The sequence below is a fragment of the Thamnophis sirtalis genome, unplaced genomic scaffold, assembly GCF_051295495.1.
Source record: "Thamnophis sirtalis isolate CommonGarterSnake01/CBP01778 unplaced genomic scaffold, rThaSir2_p1.2 scaffold_6, whole genome shotgun sequence".
Taxonomy (NCBI): Eukaryota; Metazoa; Chordata; class Lepidosauria; order Squamata; family Natricidae; genus Thamnophis; species Thamnophis sirtalis.
The window spans coordinates 64401448-64424225 of NW_028261386.1; the positions used below are offsets into that span (position 1 = coordinate 64401448).

General features: G+C 37.8%; 1 protein-coding gene across 1 annotated transcript in view; it reads right to left on the bottom strand.

The window, feature by feature from the left end:
• The window catches only part of KIF26B (kinesin family member 26B), a 219811-nt gene extending 213233 nt beyond the window's left edge, over positions 1 to 6578 (bottom strand). The window contains exons 1-2 of the mRNA XM_087718931.1: positions 6513 to 6578; positions 5208 to 5741 (exon numbers count right to left, since the gene is read on the bottom strand). Of these exons, the coding sequence (XP_087575057.1) occupies positions 5208 to 5741; positions 6513 to 6578 (600 nt within the window). The remainder of the gene's footprint in view (positions 1 to 5207; positions 5742 to 6512) is intronic.
• Positions 6579 to 22778: the final 16200 nt, after the last annotated feature.

A 22778-nucleotide genomic window follows, 5' to 3' on the forward strand; every position in this document is an offset into this window, starting at 1 on the left:
AAAACTTTTGGATGCTACAATTCTTGAATATTAAACAGTGCCATCTTATGTCATCCAGGAAGGATGCCTTCTCTGTCCCTCTGTGGCTGCCCTTTGGGGAAAAAACATCCACTTCAGAACATAGATGATCCCTAATTTTGCTGGCTTTTTAAAAAAATCTGAAGACCTGTCTCTTCTTTGAAGCACTGGGCCAAAATATTATATGAACCATCTGTATGTGTTTGTTGTGCTATGTGAATTTATGTGCTACAGGTATCTTTGACTTATGACCACAACTGAGACCAGAATTTCCGTTGCTAAACAAGATGACTCTCAAGTGAGCCACGTCCAATTTTATGATCTTTTTGTCACAGTTCTTAAGGGAATCACTGCAGTTGTTAAGCAAACTGGTTGTTATGAAAATCTGGCTTCCCCCATTGATTTTGCTTGTTGGAAGCTCCCTGGAAAGCTCATAAACAGAGAACACATGACCTTGCAACACTCAAATTTTGATCGTGTGATCATGGGGATGCTGCAAAGTTTGTAAGTGTGAGGCCTGCACATGTCACTCTTTTTCAGTGCTGCTGTAACATTGAACAATTGCTAAATAAATAGTTGTAAGTCAAAAACTACTGTATTCATAATGGATGCATTTTTAATGCTTTCAATGCTATGCAAAGCTAGTGGGTGACTATAAAAACTTGACACAAGCATACAAATATGTGAGTAAGAGGGACAAGCAAAAATCCTTCTGGTTCACGAAAGATGATGGGCTAGTGAACATGGGTCTAGTCCCTCTCCTTATTGCTCTATTTGCCACTTTACCCCTCTTAGTACAGACCAGTGATGGTGAACCTTTTAAACACTGAGTGCCCAAACTGTGCATGCATGCATTCCCAAACCAGAGATGGGTTGCCAATTTTTTTACTGCCGGTTTGGGCGCACTCCTGTGTGTCCATGCGTGACGCTTCTGTGCATGAGCAGAAGCTTCCAGGTGGGTGGGCGGAGCCTCCCGCCAATGCTACTACCGGTTTGGCTGATCCGGGCAGCAACCCACCTCTGGTCCAAATGAAAAGGTGTGTGAATATGTGCAGCAGAGACCTAAAGACCAGCTGGCCAGCGGGAGGTAGAGCATCCCAGTACTGGCAGCACAGCAAGAGGTAAGATATTTTCTTTCGTGAGCTTCTGTTTCATTGTTTGCAGGGAAACAGAAGCTCACAAAAGAAACGTCATGGAGATCTGACCTGGGGTGATGGTGTGCGTGCCAGCAGAGAGGCACACATGCCGTAGGTTCATCATCACGGGTATACACTGTATTCCAAAGCTGTTGAAAAGTTCCAAGGACCAAATTCCCTAGACTGGTCCCCACCTTTGGTTGGAGAGTACTTGATTGTCTGCTATAACAAGTTGGGCAGCTAATCCCTGCAATGGACAAGTATAAAACTGATGGCCATAAGCAAATATCAAAGACAAAATAGAATATTCATCTTGACTTTACTTCCTTTCAAAATTTCCTGCAGTATAGCAAGACCACAGCTTTCTGGCGTGAACCACTACTTCAATTTTTTGGAAGGACAACCTAGTGGAAAATTGTCTATTCTGGGATACCCTTCAAGATTAGTTCACTAATTTCTGAGCCACCCCTTAGTAAAGAGATTTCAGAGTTCCTGTAATCCATGTCTATCCAACTGTGGTTTATTGTGATAATATGCATCTGATCAGAAAGGTATGTGGCTGTAAAGATTCTCCCCGTACATGGGGAGGAAAATGTAAATGGCACCCACCAGGTGTGAGCATGATTTTGAGAGTTTTTCTTCAACGAAGGATCCAAGTTTGGCTCCCCAACCTTTCTACCGCCACACTGCATGACTGCAATCACTAAATGTGGACTCTATAATTGTCATATGACCATTCTTCTATAAAGTTGTACAAACTGTTAATACAGGACTGGTTCTATACAGGTAGAATGTATTTGACTTACAATCACAATGGAGCCCTAAATTTCTGTTGTAAGTGAGATACTTGTTAAGTAATTTTTGCTCTATTTCATGATCTTTCTTAAGTGAATCATTGCAGTTGTTAAGTTAGTAACATGGCTGGGAATCTGGCTTCTCCATTGACTTTGCTTGTCAGAAGGCCACAAAAGGGGATTACATGAATCTAGGACACTACAACCATCATAAATATGAACCAGTTGTCAAGCATACAGCTTGGTCATGTGAACATGTAGATGCTGTAAGAAAAACAACCGTAAGTCACTTTTTTTTAGTGATGTTGTAACTTTGAATAGTCACTAAATGAACTGTTTTAAGTCGAGGATCATCTGCACAATTTACCACGTACAATAAGAATAAATAGCAAGTGGCCACCTCACACATAAGTCATGATGCACAGTATCTAGGGCACATGAGGCAGAAAATTAAATTCTTCTGGTACCTGGCTTTACATATAAAGCAACACAACAATTTCCTGTTCTTTTATGATATCCCAAAACCTGATGGGATCCATCTTATTCAATAAAAGTATGGCCAGCCTGCAAAGTGTGAAGAAATCCTCACTATTTCTTCTCCTCTTATCTATTTAATCCCCATGATTTTAAAAGCTTGGACCAAACTGTTTTAATATGTTAAATATTATGAGTTCCTCTTTTTGGCAGATTTTCTTTGTTAAGATTTGCTGAGATGCGTGTCCAAGACAGTACTTTTTCTTATTTGAGATGCACAGAGTCTACAGAATAAAATAAGATCCACCTTCGTAATAGTCAACCGATTCTGCCAGGCAGGCTATCAATTCTGCCAGGAAAGCTAACTGCAGTGGTGAGATTCCAACCTCAGGAGCCATTAAGTCTAGTTATCCCATAGCTCTTGTTCCAAGACATAAGACTGATAAAAAGATGATGAACAGGGCAATGAATCCCACTAGATTTATAATACTCTTTATCCAGTTATTTTTTCCCCTGACTTATTAGATCAGCACTTCTGAAAAATATCTGCTAGTGGAAACAGCCTGACTCTGTACAGTCTCTGATCATCTCCATGCCCCTCTGTGCTATTTGGTTTTGGGATAAAGCATCTCTTTGTACCTTTAATGGAAGAAAAATCTCAGATGGTAACATAATTACCAGTCCTGCAGTTAACAAACATGGCCATTATTCAACAAATGATTTAGTCTGATTGTAATTTAGCCTTCATTAAACTGAAATGGAGAATCAGTAAAGCAAACAAAAAGGGAGAGCAAAATACCATTACCTCTTTAAAGATGATGTCACACCTGCTTACAATCACATAAGAATAGTAACAACACATTCTCTGGCTTTGCTAACATGTCTTAGCAGGCTACCGCCACACTAGACTTCTCCTCATTGACTCTTCAACATGGTTTTGAAGGCTGATTCTGCAAGATTGTGTAGAAACTATATCCTTTAGAACAGCGGTTCTCAACCTGCGGGCCATGACCCCTTTGGGGGTCGAACAACCTTTTCACAGGGTCGCCTAAGACCATCGGAAAACACATGATCTTTCTAGGGCCTAGAGGATTAAGGAGACCTCGTGAGGAAGAGGTTCATACTGAACACACAAACAAGGTTGGCAACATGGAAGGAGCTGCATGGCTTTTAGGAACCTGGTGCTGATCCTGCGGGTTTAATCTTTTTCCAACTCTCACTGTCTCTTCCCCGAGGCATTGAGGACAAATTAGCCACAGGAGCTAAATCGAGAATAGAAAGCCCAACACCTTTAGCTGGGAGAAAGGCGCAGGGAGCGAGAGAGAGGGAGGAAGGGAGGAAGGAGTCACTCTCTGTGGCGACTGCTAAGTGTAATAAGTGAGTTAGAAACTCCCACCGGATTTCAAGCTCTCTTTGCTTGTGAAGATTTCTCAGTGGCGCTTTCACACACACACACAAAAACCAACCAGGGTCCCTTGTTAATTCTCCCCCCGATTTGCCCTTTCGAAAACGCGGGCTGGCCAATACCTGCGAAACCTTATTAGGAAATGTATGTCAGAGTTTTGAGCCCAGGCGGGAAGCCGAGTTTTGAGCGAGGACATTTGGTAAAGATGGCCAGGGGTGGAGGTGGGAGCAGGCAGCCACTTCCTCCAGAGTGGACCACTTGCAGTTTTGACAACAAACGCTGGTGACCTGCCGCCAGCCAGAGGGGAAGAGTCAGCCTCCTTGAAGCAGGAACTGATGGGTTGACTGTGCCGAGAGAGGAGGGAGGCCAGTGTGATGGCCTGGGGGAACGAGGGAAGAGGAGGAAGAAAACAGCCAGGGTCGCTGTGATAAACAACCCTCCACAGTTATACAGCTGTCAGGGGGGTCACTTTAGACGTTGGAGATTCCAGAGTCCATGGGGACATGGGTTCCCTGGGTTGACCAGGTTATGTCAAAAAGGTGCTTTTTCTGGAGGCAACTGGACTTTATTTTTCCTTTGAAGACATTTGGCTTCTAATTCAAGAAGCTTCTTCAGCTCTGACAGGACAGTGAGGAATGGAAGGATATATATTCCTTGGAGACTGAAATCCTTCCATTCCCCCCTCTCTTGTCAGAGCTGAAGAAACTTCTTGGATGAGAAGTTATGAAGTAGAAATGAAAATGTTATGGTTGTGGGTCACCACAACATGAGGAACTGTATTAAAAGGTCGCGGCATTGGGAAGGTTGAGAACCACTGCTTTAGAACATCCCTTCCCACTGTGGGGATGGTGACCTCAACCGCTTAATCCAGTTCCATTTCTCGTCTTTTCCAGCTGGAAATATAGAAGGAAGAAAATTCCAAAGGACTACTGCTAAAACTCTTCTAGGCAGCGAAGAAAAAAGATCCAGCATTTGTATTTCTCCCCATTAGGAGATTTTCCAGGAAAAAAATGCCCACTCAACATGCAAAGAAGCCACTACTTTTATGTTTAGAACTCTGCAGCACTAGTTGCATTTATCAAACATGTTTAGTAACACCGAACCTATCTGAGATCCAGTTACTGCTTCATTCTAAAGATCTATTACTTGCAATGCTAATTTAGCAATCCACAGAATGGTTGTGAAGACTGCAAAAATAAGGCAGCATGTTTGGTTTACTTTAGTGTCATGAATTCCTGTCATTGCAAATGAGATCCACCACTCTATATTAAATAACCTGACACTATTATAGAATTAGTTAGTACACACATATTTCTTAAAGCCACAAAGTACTCTGTAGGTATGAATCAATGAGGGAAAATCCTTTCTAACGCCACTTACTTGATAGGGATACAGAGTAATACCATTTGTTCTTGACAAGGACCACGTGCCGTCTAGGTACTGATGAGCCTGGATAGCCACAGAATTCAGGATGTTACCATTGCTGGGACTGGTAGCCATCTGTACACTGACCTTTGTCTGGTGTCCCAAGGAACCATTTTTCTTCTCTATCCCATTAACGATTCCTATGTTGTTCACTTTCCCACTGAGTTTGTTAGGCAGAAAGCCAGCATAATTGGAAGTAGCATAAGGAGCAGACAGGTATGTCCAGTCTCTGGGTTGCAGGCTGCCCATATGTCGAGAGCCCACTAAGGTGGGAATATTGGGAAGGGGAGGAGGAGAGCCAGGAGAAGCATCACAGTGTTCTGCGTTGGCTGCTTGTTCAAGTGTTAAGACCATCTGAATAGCCTCCTGCTTCAACTGGTTCAGGTGAGTGGCACACACATCACACCGGTTGTCTCTCTCATTCCATGCTTTCCGGGTAGTGTTGGGAACCTGTAGTTTGTCATGAATCACTGAAGAAAATGCCGGATCCTAAAAACCAAAAAGTAAGAGGAAACCATTAAACTAAAAGGACAAAAAGAAATCAGCTACATTGTATTTACTGTAGTGTTGATTTAAAAAAAATAGAATGTAAGTATCTTTATGTTTCTGCTAAAACTAAATTGGAAATCATGTTCTTTCTTCAATTATTAATTAGATCCCATTTGCTCAGACTTGTTAATTAAAAATTTGTACTTTAAAATTTGATGTTATCAATTCCTCCTTGTCTACTGATTGTTCTGTTCAAAAGGATCAACCTTCTAGCAGCTCACAAAAGGAAACCACAGGTGGAGCTCACTTACAGACTTCTATATTCAAAAGGGTGGTCTCAATATCCCTTCCTCTCTATTTTCAAACATATAATTTTTCTTAAATGTGGAGAAGTGAAGTAAGTTTAAAACAAGAATAAATGCAAACAGTATTTGATAATGCTAAAATTAATATATCAGGAAAATAACCACCAAGCTCAGACAGAAGGAATAAATACTATTATTCACTGCTGGGAAGTACTCCATCTTTACAAATTGAAGAAACATCTCTCTTTTCACTAAAGTCCATAGTAATTCAACACATGGAGATTAAATGATTAATGAATCATGGTATCTCTTACATCAAACTCTCCCCAAAAAATAATTGCTAACAGAAGACCAGAGAAACCTGAATAACAATGAGAAAGCATTATCTAATTCTGACTACTATAAGAGCATCAGGCATATGCATTTCCTCGTCAACAGAAATGTTTAATATTACAATTACTGTCACCTTATATTTTGGATGAACTACTTGTGCTGGCCTAGGAACATTGAACATAGAAAGCAAAACACCCATATTCTGGTACCCATATATTTAATCAGGTTCACTTTCGGCAGATAATCATACAGGAATCTTTCCAGCCTATTTCTGCCTTCGGAAGATTGACCCTTTGCAGACAAAAAAAGTAGCACAATCAAGCAGAAATCTTTATGTCATGGCAGAAGGAAGAGCACCTACTGGGCCATCTAGATCTATCTAAAACAATTGTAAGATTTAAACCAGTTTATGAGTTTAAATTTCTAGAGCTTTTTTTTTTTTAATGGAAAATGCATTACTAGAAAATTAACTTCACCTTATTCAATCTCTAAAAAAAACTTCAGGAACATGAATAAGAAATCAAATATATGAACCAAAACAAAGTGTATATCAACTTTCCTAATAATAAGCATATCTTTATAATCAATGTATAAATTAATATTCCAACTTTATCCCTGAAACAAGTATTTTATAATTCTGCAGAAAATGATCCAGAATGGCCGCTGTAGATCACATAGGGGAAAACAGATTACTATTATTTACATCAAAGCTTTCACTGATTGCTGGAATAGAATAACTGTAATGTTTTGGCATTAGTTTACTTTCTGTGCAGTTCCAGGGGGGCTACCGGTGAATTTAATGAGCAGCAAGTTTATTAGTCCCCTAGGTGTGCATAAAACTGGCAGAAGGAGTTCAAGCTATGTATAATTTGAGTTGCACAGCATAAGTAGCAGGAGGATGCCAAGTTACACACACTGTTTGAGCTTCTTAGGCTTTAAAACTCAGCAAGAAACATCGGGGAACTAGGTCTGCTTGTGAGACTTACTGTCAACTTGAAAAGTCTATGCTATTTTGGCAGTCTTTCTAAAAGTCCAGCTGGGGACGGAAACTTAGAGCTTTTCAAAACTCAATTTCGTTATTCAAGGTTATAATTACATGCTTCTTTTCTGATAAAGAAAGTTTGGTTGTGTTTCAGAGAGGTTTAATGGAAAGCTACCAAACTTGTATCCCCACTGCATTGTAAGCTAACATAGTAGAATATATGAAAAGAGTCAGATGATCCCAATTTCAAAGATCACATAGAAAATACTACACGAATTACAAAATTAAAAAAGGACTAGGCAGGTGGCCTAGTCCTGTCTATATAGTTGGATACGTAAAATATACCACCCAGAGGTAGATTATTAATTATTTTACTACTGTTTTGGGCACGCAACGCTTCTGCACATGCGCAGAAGCATCCGGGTGGGTGGATGGAGCCTCTTGCTGGTGCTATTACCAGATTGGCCAATCCGGGCCGAATCGGCAGCAACCCACGTCTGATACCACCCATATAATAATGTTGTCTTGTACTTATTCTATTGTTTGTGTCATTTACCTATTTCAGCTTATTGCTGAGTAAAACTGAAGCTCTTTCATTGGAAGGCATTTCTCACACCAAAAACTTAAAGCAACCTAATTCCTTCACTACGGCCATTTTTTAGACTAGTATTTTCTCTATTAGACTGCGAGAATGACCTTGAGAGACAGGAGAAAGAGCTACAGCCTAGACAACTGTCTGATAAGAAAAAAAGTTCAAAGCAGGAATGGAGGTAAAGAAAGTATTTCAGAACTGACCTTCCTAGTTCTTCCTGGTTCTCTGGAATGAAAAGGAGGAAAAGATGGAAGTGCTTTTAGTTTTGCAAGATCCTGTTACTGTAACCTTACAATAAAGGAAGTATTAATATTTTGAGTTTTGGTTTCTGATTTGGATTGTCTTGAAGGACAGACATCAGTGTTGCCTTTATGTTCCAGAGAACTAGGGAGGGTCAATTCTGAGATGCTGGACAGTCAGTTCTGAGATGCTTTCTCCATCACCATTCCTGCTTTGGACTCATTCTCTTATCAGACAGTTGTCTAGGCTGTGTCTCTTCTTCCTGTCTCTCAAGGTCATTCTCACAGCCCATTACACTTAAGGTACCTATAAATCTTGTATTCTTGATAGCTTATCAGGCAGCTATTAATAATGTTAATGAACACGCCTATTCAAATTAGGGGCCACAAAGCAAACATGTAAAGGAGTTTATAATAGACCTGGAGAAAGTATGAGAGAGACATTAAGGGGAAGAGACTGTCCTAAGACAGAGGGAAGAGATTGAAAATAACCTTGCATTGATTTTGTTTAATATAAGATAGGTCAGAGAAGATCTTGGGTGGACTTCCAAGATTTTGCTATTGTACCTTACAATAAAAAAAGCATTCCTGGAATCTCTGCTGAGCTAATTTCTTAATTTGGTCTACACTGAAGGACTGATAAAAATGTTAAGCATGAAGCATCACATCAATTATTCAAAGATCTCTCTATCCAAAGCAGGAGTCCTCAGATTTTTGGAAACTCATTTGGAATTTTGAGAAAATGTTATGCAAAATATCACAAAGCAGCATCTGTTATTTCATGCCCTATAATAAAACGTGCATTTAACAGAAGGCAAACTATTGGGAGTTGCTCCCTATCAACTCCTTTTTAGTCTCTTTGGATACCCTCCGTATCGCAATTTACTCTTGCATTTTGTACCCATATGGACATACTTCTAAAGGTCATTAACTTTACAAGGCTTATGTATCATAGACAGGCATCCTTTATAAAGAATTTTTCAGGGATTTTTTTCTTTAAACCACGTGTCTCTTTTCCATTTTTCTAAATTAAAAGAATCTAAAAATAATAAGGGTGAGGTAAAAAAATCTCAAAGGCACAAAAAAGGCCCTATTTGTTTTATTTATTGCATTTGTACCTGACTTCAATCAATTTGATAATCAGCAGTTTACAAGATATTTTAAAAAATCATTTCAAACAATCCACAGAAGACATAAAAAGAAGTCAGAGTGAAAACAATGACAACTGCTCAAAAAGAATAAAACAGAATATAGCCTGATCTTGTTAGAAGGTCCTCCAGGGATAGTTCATTCTTCAATATCACTCTGAATGCAGGCAGCAATTGATGAGTCTGATCTCCACTGTGGAGACTCCTCCAAAGAATCTGTGATGCTATCAAAACACAGCATTTCCTGGCTTCTGCTATTTTTACTCCAGGAAATACGGCACTTGGACAGAGATCCCCAACCACTGAGCCATAGCCCACTAGTGGGCCGTGAGCTGTTTGCAACCAGTCCGTGGAAATGGTGGGCGATTGCATGCAGCAGTTGAACACTTGCACACATGTTCCATTTATGTGAATAGCAGGTACGCCTGCAAGGTATGTGCGCAAAATGGGAGATGTGCATGTAAAAGTTTGCCAACCACTTGCATGGAACCATTCCCTCTTCTCCCCCTGCTGGTCCACAAAGCCAGAAAGGTTGGGGAACTCTGCACTAGGAGTAATTTCTGAAATTATCATGGTTGGTTGGAGAAGAAAATAGAGATGGGCCTTCTGGTGCCACAATATATATATATATATATATATATATATATATATATATATATATATATATATATATATATATATATATATATATATATATATATATATATATATATATATACACACACACACACACACACACACACACACACACACACACACACACACACACACACACACATATATATATATATATATATATATATATATATATATATATATATATATATATATATATATATATATATATATTTTCTTTAAATGCCCAGTAGTCTATAAAGCATGCTTATTGGTTGGCACTCAAACTGGCAGATCATATGTTAGGCAGAAATCAGTCTGGATAGTTCACAAATTTAAAGATTCGATTCTGATGTTTGTATTACCAAAGGGTTTTCTAGATTTTATATGCAATTTTTTTTCCTGTCCTCAAACTCTTATGGCAAGGGCCGTAATAATTGGTTTGGTCTTTAGGCTCAATCAAAAAATTGTGATCATGAGATATGTTTTGTCTGAGATATTAGCTGAAGACTGAACTTGATATGTTCTTCAGAGAAAGCAACTAGCCTCCACTGAGCTATGTATCTCTGTATATTGTACATCTAGAAATTTTCTCTGGAACCATAAAATACAGAGGTTTAAATTACACATGCAGTAGGTTCCACTTAAAGCAGATACAAACTCTTAATGTTTGGCATTAAAATGTTCTTAAACTAAATCCTAAAGAAAAACTTACTGGAGTTGAAGAGCTTCCAAGTTGGTATGAATTACCCATGAGGTAGAAGATGATATAGGAATGGCTTGGAAATATGAAGAGAACCAATGGTAATCTCTGAATATAGAATGCTAGGGGTGCGTTATAACCACATACTTTTCACAGACTGCCATAGGTGATAATACCATGAACAAACATCAACTAGATTTAGGGAGAGGCTATAATCTACCCACCCCCCAGAAAGAAGTTAAAGGGTGCTTTGATTCAAGATTAAAATGTTAATAGTTATGAAATGCTTCACATATACAAAATTAATGCATCTTGCAACTCCCTGATAAGGAAATTTTATAACTAGGGGAAAAGGTAGTTAAGGAGAAACATGCTAAAAGTATTTCAAATTCTACACAGCTGGGAAAAAATGAGTGGGGAGATAAACATCTCTTAATGCTAGAATTTGAGGCCATCCAAGGAATATGAATGACAAGTAAATTAGAAAAGATCAGAAAGATAAAAAGAAATATGTTTTCACATATCACAGAGGCACATTATGGAACTTAGTACAAGTTAATATTACCAACCAGTTTAGGGAGCTTTAAATATATGGAAATAAGGCTATCATGCATTTAAGACATGACATTTATTTACTACTTCCAAAATATTTTATTTGGAAGCTTCTCATAGGCATTTAATTGCTGAACTCTATCAAGGGAAAAGCCTGTGATGGATAGAGCATCAAAATATTGAAAGTATTTCTTATCCTATAGTTAAAACTAGAACTCTAAATTTGGAAATCTTGTACAGCAGTCAGTTTATTATTTATTTATTTATTTATTTATTTATTTATTTATTTATTTATTTATTTATTTAGAATTTTTTAATGGCCACTCAACTCATTCTCGGTGACTCTGGGTGGCTTACAAGGGCTCCTATATAAAGACCAATAAGCCCCCATTCCCGGTGACAACAATCAGGCAAGCCACTTGATGGGCTCCTTATCACTCTGGGGTTCCCTTGGTTCTGCCAAGCCCTGGTGGTAGAACCAGGTCTTCAGGGCTTACGAAAGTGGGGGGTGGGGTGGAATCTTATCTCTGCAGGGATGATGTTCCACAAAGAAGATGCTAGTGCAGTGAAGTTCCTTCTTCTTAGTCTTCCTAGATGGATCTTAGGAGAGAGAACCCATAACATTCCCTGCCTTCCCAGTTTGGTGGGTTGGGTAGATATGTCTGGGAAAAGACTATCCTTTAAATAACCTAGTCCTAAAGCCATGCAGAGCTTTGAAAGTGACAACCCATACTTTGAATTAGACCCAGAAATAAATTAGCAGCCAACGCAACTCCTACAAGACACATGATGTATGTGTAAATCTAGGTCTGCATAAAACCATACCGGCTACAGCATTTTGCACCAATTGAACCTTCCAGATACTTTTCAAGGGCAGCCCCATGTAGAGTGCATTGCAATAGTCAAAATGGGAGATGAATAACTATGAGCAGGGAGTCTTGGTCAAGGAAAGGTGTAATTGATGCACAACCCACGGTTGTATAAAGGCCCTTCTAGCTATGACTGCCACTTTCTCCCTGAGCAGGAGTCATCCGTCGAGAACACACACACACATACACACACACAAACACACACACACACCAATTATGCATTGGGTCTGTCTGGGGTAATGCAATTGCACCCAAGACCAGAGATAGCAATTATCCAAGGACCAAAGAACCCAAATCCCAAAGCTATTGTTTTGCCTCGGTTCAATTTCAGCCATTGTTCTCCATCCAGGTATTACTAACATAAGCTCATTAACTAACTATATGGCACCCACTACAGCAATTCCCAGAAAGTTCCACTATACACCAGTTGAATTGCAACTTTATCAAAAATCATTAAAGACAGCCTTACATAGATCACAAGTTATTAGTACATGAATAACCAAGTCAAGATCAGCCCTCCCCAGATAGGATAGTGGCCTAAATATTCATACATCCATACACACACACACACACATACACACACTCACATATACACACACACACACACACAAAATGTACTCCTACCTGCATACATATATCATACATAGGTAAAGGTAAAGGTTCCCCTTGCACATATGTACTAGTTGTTCCTGACGCTAGGGGATGGTGCTCATCTCTGTTTCAAAGCTGAAGAGCCAGTGCTGTCCAAAGACATCTCTGTGGTCATATGGCCATCATGACTAAATGTCGAAGGCACACGGAACGCTGATACCTTCCCACCAAAGTGATCCCTATTTTTCTACTTGCATTTTTTACATGCTTTTAAACTGCTAGGTTGGCAGAAGCTAGGACAAGTAAAGGAAATTCACTCCATTATATGGTACTAGGGACCGAACCGCCGAACTGCCATCCTTTCTAATCGACAAGCTCAGTGTCTTAGCCACTGAGCCACTGTGCATTCCTATATTTCTATCTGACACTCTCCAATTAGCACTTGTCCAGGACAACTCCCAAGTTAAGTCGTTGTTGTTATTGTTGTTGTTTGGAACCCTATTTAAAATCAGATGCCATCTTTCATCCATTACCTATTTTTCTATCACAGCTTTGTTATCTTCCATGCATTAGGGTTCAGTCTGTCATCTTCATTTACCTCAAAGCTGCTTTACCTCTACAATGCCTTACCTAAGTCCAATTTCATGAAAACAAAATTATTGTGCTCATTTTTTCGCTTCTCTGTAGGTAAGTGATGCACAAAATACAGCAACATGCACGAACTATCAAATGAAATATATTTTCATACTACACAGCTCATATAGTTATCAGGGCCACGTTTTAACACTTAGGTTTTCTCTATGCATGCATATTGCAAAGGCCAAAATACATGTTACTCTATAGAGATATAGCTATTGCCTGAATTGCTGCCTTGAGTCTGCTTTACTAGCTATTACTGTGAGTTTATTTGAGAGCTTCTACATTTTGTCATGATTTATTTCCACCTTGTTTTATAGTAATGATTGATTACTGTTTTTTGGTTAGAATTTTTTATTCTGTACCTTTCTTCAAAGGCTCAGATTGGAAAAACTACATCTAAATGCAAATAAAAAGAAATAAAACTTGCAGATGGAGGTCAGAGGAAACTAAAAAAGCAATAAAAGTTATCTTTGAGCACAACTGAGCCACTTATTTGTACACATGCTGCATAGAAACATAGCTTCTTAGTGGGAAAGCATAACATTGGGTTAGGTGATCCATCACCTCTCACCAAATATTTGGAAGGTGGGAAAAGATGGGAGATCAAAGGCTGCATGACTCTACCCTAACGTAAGTGTGACTTCCAGACTATCACTCCCAGTGTGAAGCAAAATAACTAATTAAGATACACTAATGGGAACAAAGGCTGTTTCTGTGATAGAAACCACACACACACACAAAAGACTTTTTTTTTAAAAATGATTTTATTCCCTGCTTTAATGATGGCACAGAAGCTATTTTCCTAAGCAAAGTCTCTGTCACTTTACAGGAAACAGTATGAGAAAGTAAATTATTTTAGCTTTATTTCTTCATGACGGAGGATTCTGGGAATTGCAGTCTCACCACATCTGGATGATTCCAGCCTGAATCTAAAACTGAATTAACTGCTGAGACATACGACTTTCCCCATTTGACTGTTGAAAAGCCAAAGCGTCCAACTGTTAAAATTGCACCATTTCTGTTAAAATAACAAAATGCTCGAATAAACTGAAATCCACGGGAGTTTTGTGCCAACAGGGCCTGTGGTTTCTAGTCTGGTGAATACAAATTAGCAAACATGCTACTAGCAAAATTATCTCTCTCTCTACTAAACAAGAAGCTGAAAGGATGACTAACTATTGCTGAAATTGTACAGGGTTACTTTCCCTAAAACAGTATACTTGCTTACCCACCCTCTTTAACAAGCATGAAATGATCTATCTTGGTGCCACACTATCTTATCAAAAGTCTCTCTATCCCTGCACCACAAGTAAATAGTTGCAGTTCATCTCTGCAAAATGTTTGTTTGGCATATACAGGAAATAGAAGCCACATTATATAATAACAACGTTATCCATTTCCCATTGATTTTTAAACATTTTGCTGAGGCAAACCATAAATTTATTTCTAAGGAATCTTATGTTGCCAGAATTCTTCTTGAACCAACTATGATAATGAGAGGAAGCATCTCCTCTATTCTATTTTTAGGTATACAATTTTGCCACCAGAATTAAACTGGTGCATAGTTCTTTTCCTAAATTATTGCATAATGTTCTTTATTCATTCAAACTGCAATAATTAAGGATTCTCTGCAGAATATATGATTATTTATGTTATGCTGGGGAGGGGAGGTGGTTTATACAGCAAAAATCAGTGTAAATTTGCACGCATACAGTACTCTTAGGACAATTGCCAGTACCCTTAATTAATTCATTGTAAAAATAGTTTAACCTGTCTGAATAATTCGGGGCATGAAAGACTGCAGTGGTAAGTTTTCTTTAGCAGGGCTGAAAGAGACCATTGAAAGCTGCATGCATCTTTACAGTTTTTGTCCCGTATGGATGAAATATATCACAGACAGACACCAGTTTTGTGGGAAAGGAAAGCAGGACAAACTCAAAATGAGCTCCTGTTACTAAATATTGCACTCTTGCGAATGCTTTGGCACTTATCACCAACCGTGAGCTAAAAATATACCAACCCTGCCTGATTAAGTCAATTGCTGACAAGCATGAATGAAGAAACAGCTTCACTTGTGTGGTCCAATGAATGAGGACTAAGATTACAAATCTCTTCCCAAGTATTCCCAAGTGCCCCTCTCTCTCTGCTCCGAGCTACTGGGGTATGAGATGAATGAATGAATTAGAAAAAAATGTTTGTAATGTACTTGGCAATCTTAGCTGCTTAGGCCTCAAATTAAAATATATCGTTGCTTGATTATATAGTCATATGGAATTTTTTTCTAATCAATCAGGTAGGAAAGTCACTAAGAAATCTGGAAGATACTCCAAAACTCTTTTTAAAGACAAATATATCCACATCAGGGAGAAAAGAGTAGTTAGAAGAGAGAAGTCAACAGCTCAAATGGAATTGATTGTCAAAGGAATAATTTTGAGTTCTAATGTATGCTTACACACTGAATGGACCCATACATTCTGTATCTTACCTACTATGTAAGTACCAAACAACCAACTGTGCTTTGTACTCTGCTGGTATCACCTATCTTCAACAGACCTGCTATATTAAAAAAATTGGCACCCAACATTATCACGAGCAAAAGCACCAAAATGAAGAGATTTTTATGGCTAGAAAATAATAACAAAAGAAGGTACTTTGTGATGCCCTTTGTAAACATTAGGTTCCCTTTGATTTGCATTGATTCTGTACTTAGTCAAAAAAATATATCATTCTGTATTATCTTAGAAGATATATAATAGCATCTGCATTTACATTCCAGGATCTAAACAGACCACTAAAATGCAATGTTTTTATGAAAACGTTCTCAAGCACTAACTACATTACAGATATAAGTACAATTTGCAATCATTCCCAAGGAATTGTGAACCACAAATCAGCTAACAACATGGTTAGGCTATTTAGAAATAGAGGTGCTTGCTGAATCCATAGGAGCATGCCTGAAGTAGATGATCCCTCAAGGGAAATTTTGTACAACTCCCGGCTCATAGAAGATGGTAAAATGGAAATGAGTTTATGGGTAAATATGTTTTACTCTTAACATCTCTTGTTTTATTTGTTTGACCTGCTGGTTCAAATGTTTCTAACCATGTCAGGACAGCAAAAGTAATCTGGGGGTGGCGGTGTTGGCAGTGCTCAAGAAGATTCAAAATTTCTAGTCCCACCAAGGAATAGATCTGTTGTCCCTACCTCAGTTCTGAGAACCAAATATATGGATAGAATTAGGATTAGGTGCATTAGGGCATAGATCTCATCAGTGGTGAGAGAGGCACATCCTTTCTGGAAGAGGGAAAGCAGAAGACTATAAAACCTGCTCCAAAAAAGTGCTTCAATTTAGAGAGGCAACTGTATTTAGACTGCTTCTGAAGGCAAAAGAGGCAAGCGTCAACTTTTTTGTTCTCTCGAAGGCGGATTAGATTAAGAGGTTCCTATCTATAGGAAGCAGTTTGCTAATATACTTTCGGAACATGCCTTCAGGGGCATATGATCCATAATTTATATGGCTGCCCAGAGTTTTATTGCATAGATGGGTGGCCTTATAAATTTGATTCATAAATGAGTAAACAATCATCAGGAAGAAGATTGGAGAGAAAAAACACAAACATAGGAATAACTAGGAACAATTAAAAAAATAAAATCAAATGGAGCAGAAGAGGAAAAATACAGAGTAGTGAAAATCATTTGATAAGTAATCAGAAAGAGATTTGTTTACACTGTTATTTTAGTGACCGTTTCACTGTTTCCCCAAGGTTGCTATTTCAATAACAAATAGCAACCTTGAAGGACAATTTTCAGAGGAAAAACAATGCAAGAAGGTGAACTGTAGCATTTTTTCATAATAAAATGTAGATCAGAGTTAGAATTTTTTAAAATAGAAATGTGCTTACATAATATAACTTACGTTCAGTCAAAAGTCAGCCTTCTCCAACCTGGCAGCCTTCAGATACACCGAGATAACAAAGCTCTTACTAAAATCATTTGACAATATGTAGTATATAACCTGCAGGAGTTTTGAAAAATGAAGCTGCCCATTCCAACATGAAAAGGCACAAATGGATTTTGTTGAAGGTATGTGCATAGTCTCAAGAGCTACACACTCTTTTCCAAGACACTAATTTCCTTCTATTTAATTAATTTCAATCCATCCATAATCACACAACATTATTCAGCATTCTGGACAGATTTTCAAAGAATGGGTTACATCTTAAGAGTTTTATCTCTATCTACAGCTACATACCTGAGGTTCTTTCGAGTATGGCCCTTCCATTGATCCTGTGTTGGCTATAAGTTTGTTAACACTGAGGTCCTTTGGCTATTTGGTTGCTAGGTTCCCTCTTATTCCTTTTTCAAAATATGAATAACACTCATTCATTCATTGACTGACTGCATTCATTGCCTAACATTTGCTAGAACATCCGTTAGCTACTTTATGCTTCAACTAACTACACCAATAACACAAAGTTGATAATTTCTGCTATCCATAAAGAGCCAGTATCCCAGAACAGCATTTGAAATTTAAAAAAAAAATTTTTTTTTGTTTGGTATTGCTGTAACATTAACTGATTTTACTGAAAACACAAGCTTCAAATTCATTGCTGGGAAAAGAAAGATTTTGTATCCAATACTGAAATTCAGGAATTCTGAATTTAAAATATTTCTTCCACATATTAAATTGCAAACTAAAGGCTCTAGGCATTTTCTGTATTATTCTAAATATGTCATTAAATGTAAACAGATGTATTTACCCTGTAGCATTTCCAAGATTTGATCTGAAACTTTTAATTTTCTTCCTATGCTCAATTTTAATGTTCAACAGTAATTAAACTTCCTTCTCAGCAGCAACTGAATAGTTTTACATCTATAAGCTTATACATCAACTTTAATCTCTTCCAGCCACCTCACTGGACAACCACTGGTTTTCTGATAGAGGAACAAAACTATATCTATATCCACTTTCTTTATCTTAAAATTAAACATGATTTTTTTGATATATAATCAGTTTTTAAAAAAATCTAACTAACTGTTTTTCTGACTGATTTATTTGGCTGCCCAAGCCACAAAAAGCAACTCCAGCCAATGTACAAGTTTTAGGAACATAAAAAAGGCACTAAGAAAAGAAATACAACAAACTTTCAGAACAGAAAAGAGAACAATAAAGTAATAGAAATAGCCGAATCAACCAATCACAACAGTTCATTCTAGATGTCCTGGCCCAATACCTCAGGAAGAACCATATTTTCAGAGCTTTACAGAAGAACAAAAAGTCAAGGTGTTAGGGAGGTGCTGTGACAGAGTATCTCCTAGGTTCTACCAATCAACCTTGCTTCTTAAAAGCAACTCAAAGCATGCCTACTTTCATAGTCCAAACAGAAATGATTGGGGATAGGAGGTTCTGCAAATAAATCAGCCCTGTGTCATGAAGGGCTTTATAGGCGATAACCTATTTCCTCCTTCAGTTGTCCTTTTTCCAAGCGAAGTGTAACACCTCCAGATTTACTTAGGTGAGATGAATGGTGTAGAAATTACTTAATTGTGTCCCAAAATTCTAGCCTATCTTATAGAGAAGGTGTCTCCTGATCATTTTGATTGCAAGGATGCTCCTCTGTGTGCCTATTTTTTTTTCCTTCTTCTTTGATTAGCCTTCTAGAACAGATATAAAAATGGGCTAGCCTGTCATTTCCTGAAGGTTCTGTTGACCCATTTTAAAAAAATGGTACTGAATTTGATTTAAGAGGGCAACTTGATTTAAGGAGGCAACCTGATTTGACAAATCAAGGAGGAAGCAACTTTAGTTCTACACTCTTGCATTTTAAAACCTTCAGGTTTAAAAACGTGATTTGGTCCTCCTGACATTTCCTTTCAGGCCTTTTTCATCAGTTCCCTTCCTCTTTCTTTTTTATTTAGACATTTCCTCTCCTGCAACTTGTGATAACTTCCTATTCATATGTGTGTTAAATGTGGTTACTGTTTCCTATTGGTTGCAGAGCACTTATATCTCATATGAGATCATGTAACACTTGGGTTGCTTCCAAGTTCACCTGTCCATTTAATCACATAAGGTTTCTAGAAATTTGGTTTTTTTATTGTAGACAATCACAATGAGAACTTTTCTTTTGATGCCTCCCCAATTGCTCCAACACCCCCTCCCTTCCAAGATCACACTGATCATTCTGATCAGGTGGGTGATGGCCTCATTAGCTCCAATTGATGCTATAAAGGAATGCCAGGCATGAACAACAGTGGGGGCCACAAATGGTCAGAGCCAACTGAACAACTCTGTATGGGAGTCATAACTTGGACCAGAAAAAAATTATTTATGTAAGTACCTAAACAAATATGTATACACAAAACCATCAGAGTTGGGGGTTGGTCTATGATATTATTCAAGACACAGTAGCATCTATATTTGAATAAATTATTTGTGTGAATTCCAGACATATTCCTGTGTATCTGGTCATGAAATAGACTGAAGGAAAAAAGCATTAAGGGGTGTTAAAATTCTTTCCCATACTACGTAACAAAAGTCTGCAATTAGAGCCCAATATTGATATCAGCAGGTGTTTTCCATTTAAAACTAAAAGCCTATATTTCAATCTATATCTGTAATGGATTTTTCTGCAGCGTCTCAAAATAGCACTTCCTGGCAATGAAGGACCTTAAGAACTATAAAAATAATATACTTTTGTTCTAATTCACAATCATCTCCCAAATAGCATGATCAAAGGTTAATTCTGTAGTCATTTCTGCCTTAACAAGCATAGGATATATTCCTGGACTGATTTTTTTTAATGTGCTTCTGTTTCCATGGAGAAAAATGCTTCATCTGAACATTAGAAAATAATGTGTGTGTGATTTTAAAAGATCTTTGTAATGCGATGGGGAGAGTGAGACTGCAGACCACCAAGGAAGTGTTTGTGATTGGTTTGTCCTGTACTGTCCAACTAATGGAGCTATTACCTACAATCAAATTCTCTTCTGCTCAGAGTTCACATAAGAAAGCTTCCAATTTCCGTGAAACCTGAGTATGAAATGTTGCAAAAGCTAACTGGAAAAGTTAAAGGTGGGAGCATTAACCTTTTGAGTAAGACGTTATGCAGATTTGAGTGCATATATTTTCATTTTCAGTAGCAGTCAGCACTTTGACACAGAAATATTTTTCACACAAGGAAGAAGGCAGTTTAGATAGCCAGCTTCCAAACTGTTGAATTTGTTAAAGGTTAAATTGGCATATCAAACTATCTCAGAAAGGGCCCTAAAGGTACTGTAACTGTTTTTATAGTGTAGCCAGCAAGATGTAGTTCCTTCAAGCCAGTCCCATCTGCAGTCTATCTGCAGTATTTCAAATCAACAGTATTTTTAAGCAACACTTTGTATTATCTCTGCATTTGGAAGCATCGGCTGAAACAATACTTTTCACTTAAGCTAATAAAAATAATTAGCTAAAATATTGGTTACATAATTTAAGTAGAATGCAGTAAAAAAATAGTATGGTAGCAATTAGTATTCTGACCTAAGGTTTCAACAGACGTTTCTCATATGAACTTCACTGAAACAGCCTGGTCCTGAAGGAGAAAAAACCAACTAAAATCCCTTATGAAAAATACATTATGATTTAGCCAGCAATTAAATGGATTGCCCATTTTCAATTCAAATGAATTACAGGTAATCCTCAACTTACAACCATACCTGAGTCCAAAAGTTTTGTTGCTAAGTGAGACATTTGTTAAGTGAGTTTTACCCCATGTTAACTGAATGACCATGTGTCTGAAATGGTAGAGGGTTTCCTGTTTGATCATGGGATTGGGGTATAAGACTCCAAAGTCCTTTCCAACTTTGCTATTCTGTTACTTGTTAAATAAGTAACACGGCTATTAAGTGAATCTAGCTTTCCCATTGACTTTGCTTGTGAGGACACAAAAAGTGATCGCATCAGTTGCCAAGTGTCTGAATTCTGATCACATCAGCATGGAGATGCTGTAATGGTCCTGTGAAAAATAGTTATAAGTCACTTTATTCAGTGCTGTTGTAACTTCAAACGGTCACTAAATGAACTGTTGCAAGTTAAGGACTACCTGTACAGGTTTTGTATCATACTTGTCTTTATAATTTGGTTGCAATATCAGAGCAACCCTCAACCTATGCCTACTTAAAAAGTGTACATATCATAATAAGGCCTTCTGTTTCTCTACGATACAGATACAGTTTTCTTAATTCAACTGGGGGGGGGGGATGAAGTTGTATGAGGCAGATCAGATAACTTTTTCAGGTAGGTTCAAATAAGCAGAAGATGGAATATGATGGACTAAATCTGTGTTTTTCAAAGTTGTTGGCTTTAAGATGAGAATTCCCCAGCCTCCATGCTAAACAGTCCCTTCCAATTCTGTATAAGTAGTCCTCAAGTGACAACAGTTTGTTTATTGACTATTCAAAATTACAACGGCACTGAAAAATGTGACTTAGGACTGTTTTTCAGAGTTACAACCTTTGCAGCATCCCCATGATCATGTGATCAAAATTCAGATGCTTGGCAACTGGTTCAACTTTGGCAAGAATGGTCGTAAAACTGGGCAAAACCCACTTAACAACTGTCTCACTTAACAACAAAAATTTTGGACTTAATTATGGTTGTTAAGTCAAGGCCTACCTATATATTCTTAAGGAGAGAAAAAATTAGAAAAGGGAATAGATTGTATTCTTCTCAATGATAAGATTCTTTTTGGATTATTCAACATCTTTGAAGAGCTAATTAATCTGAAGCTGCACCAGTAGAAGAGAGTTAATAGAAATGTTAATACAAACATAACACCCGTAATAAGATTTTATCTTGCTTCCTTTGATATGTGAAACAAACAATTACTCCAGGAGGTTTTGAGAAACAGTTATGGAAAACCACAGGTGATAAATTAGCCATCCTCATTCAGTTTGTCTTTGGAAATAGGCACACACTGAGATTTTAACACAATTACACAAAAAAGCCGTGAAGGTCAACATCAGTTCAGTTCTTGCTCTCTTCTATATCTATAGAAAAATGTATCTTTCCATATTTGCTATAAATAAGTGGGCTTCTACACATAAAATACTGTGGAAAGTTATAAAGATGACTATTTGAAGACAGAAAACAAATATGCATAGACTCCTACTAGTGAGCCTGTATTTGGTGCACCTAGCTCTTCAGAGGATTGTATCAAAAACTGAATACTGCTTTAATGTATTTATTATGATTATGATTTATATTCTGCTTTTTCAATAGAAGAGAATATATATACATAGCTCAGGGTTGAACTATGGAATGTTTGATGCTCTTTGAACTTGGTTGTTTCCTTGCAGACATTTCATTACTGACCTAAGTAACATCATCAGAGCAAGTGAGTGTTTAAGTGAGTGTCTTGCTTTTTCTCCTGGAATCAAAGCAGCATACACAGCATTTCCTGCTATTAAGTATAATAACCCACAA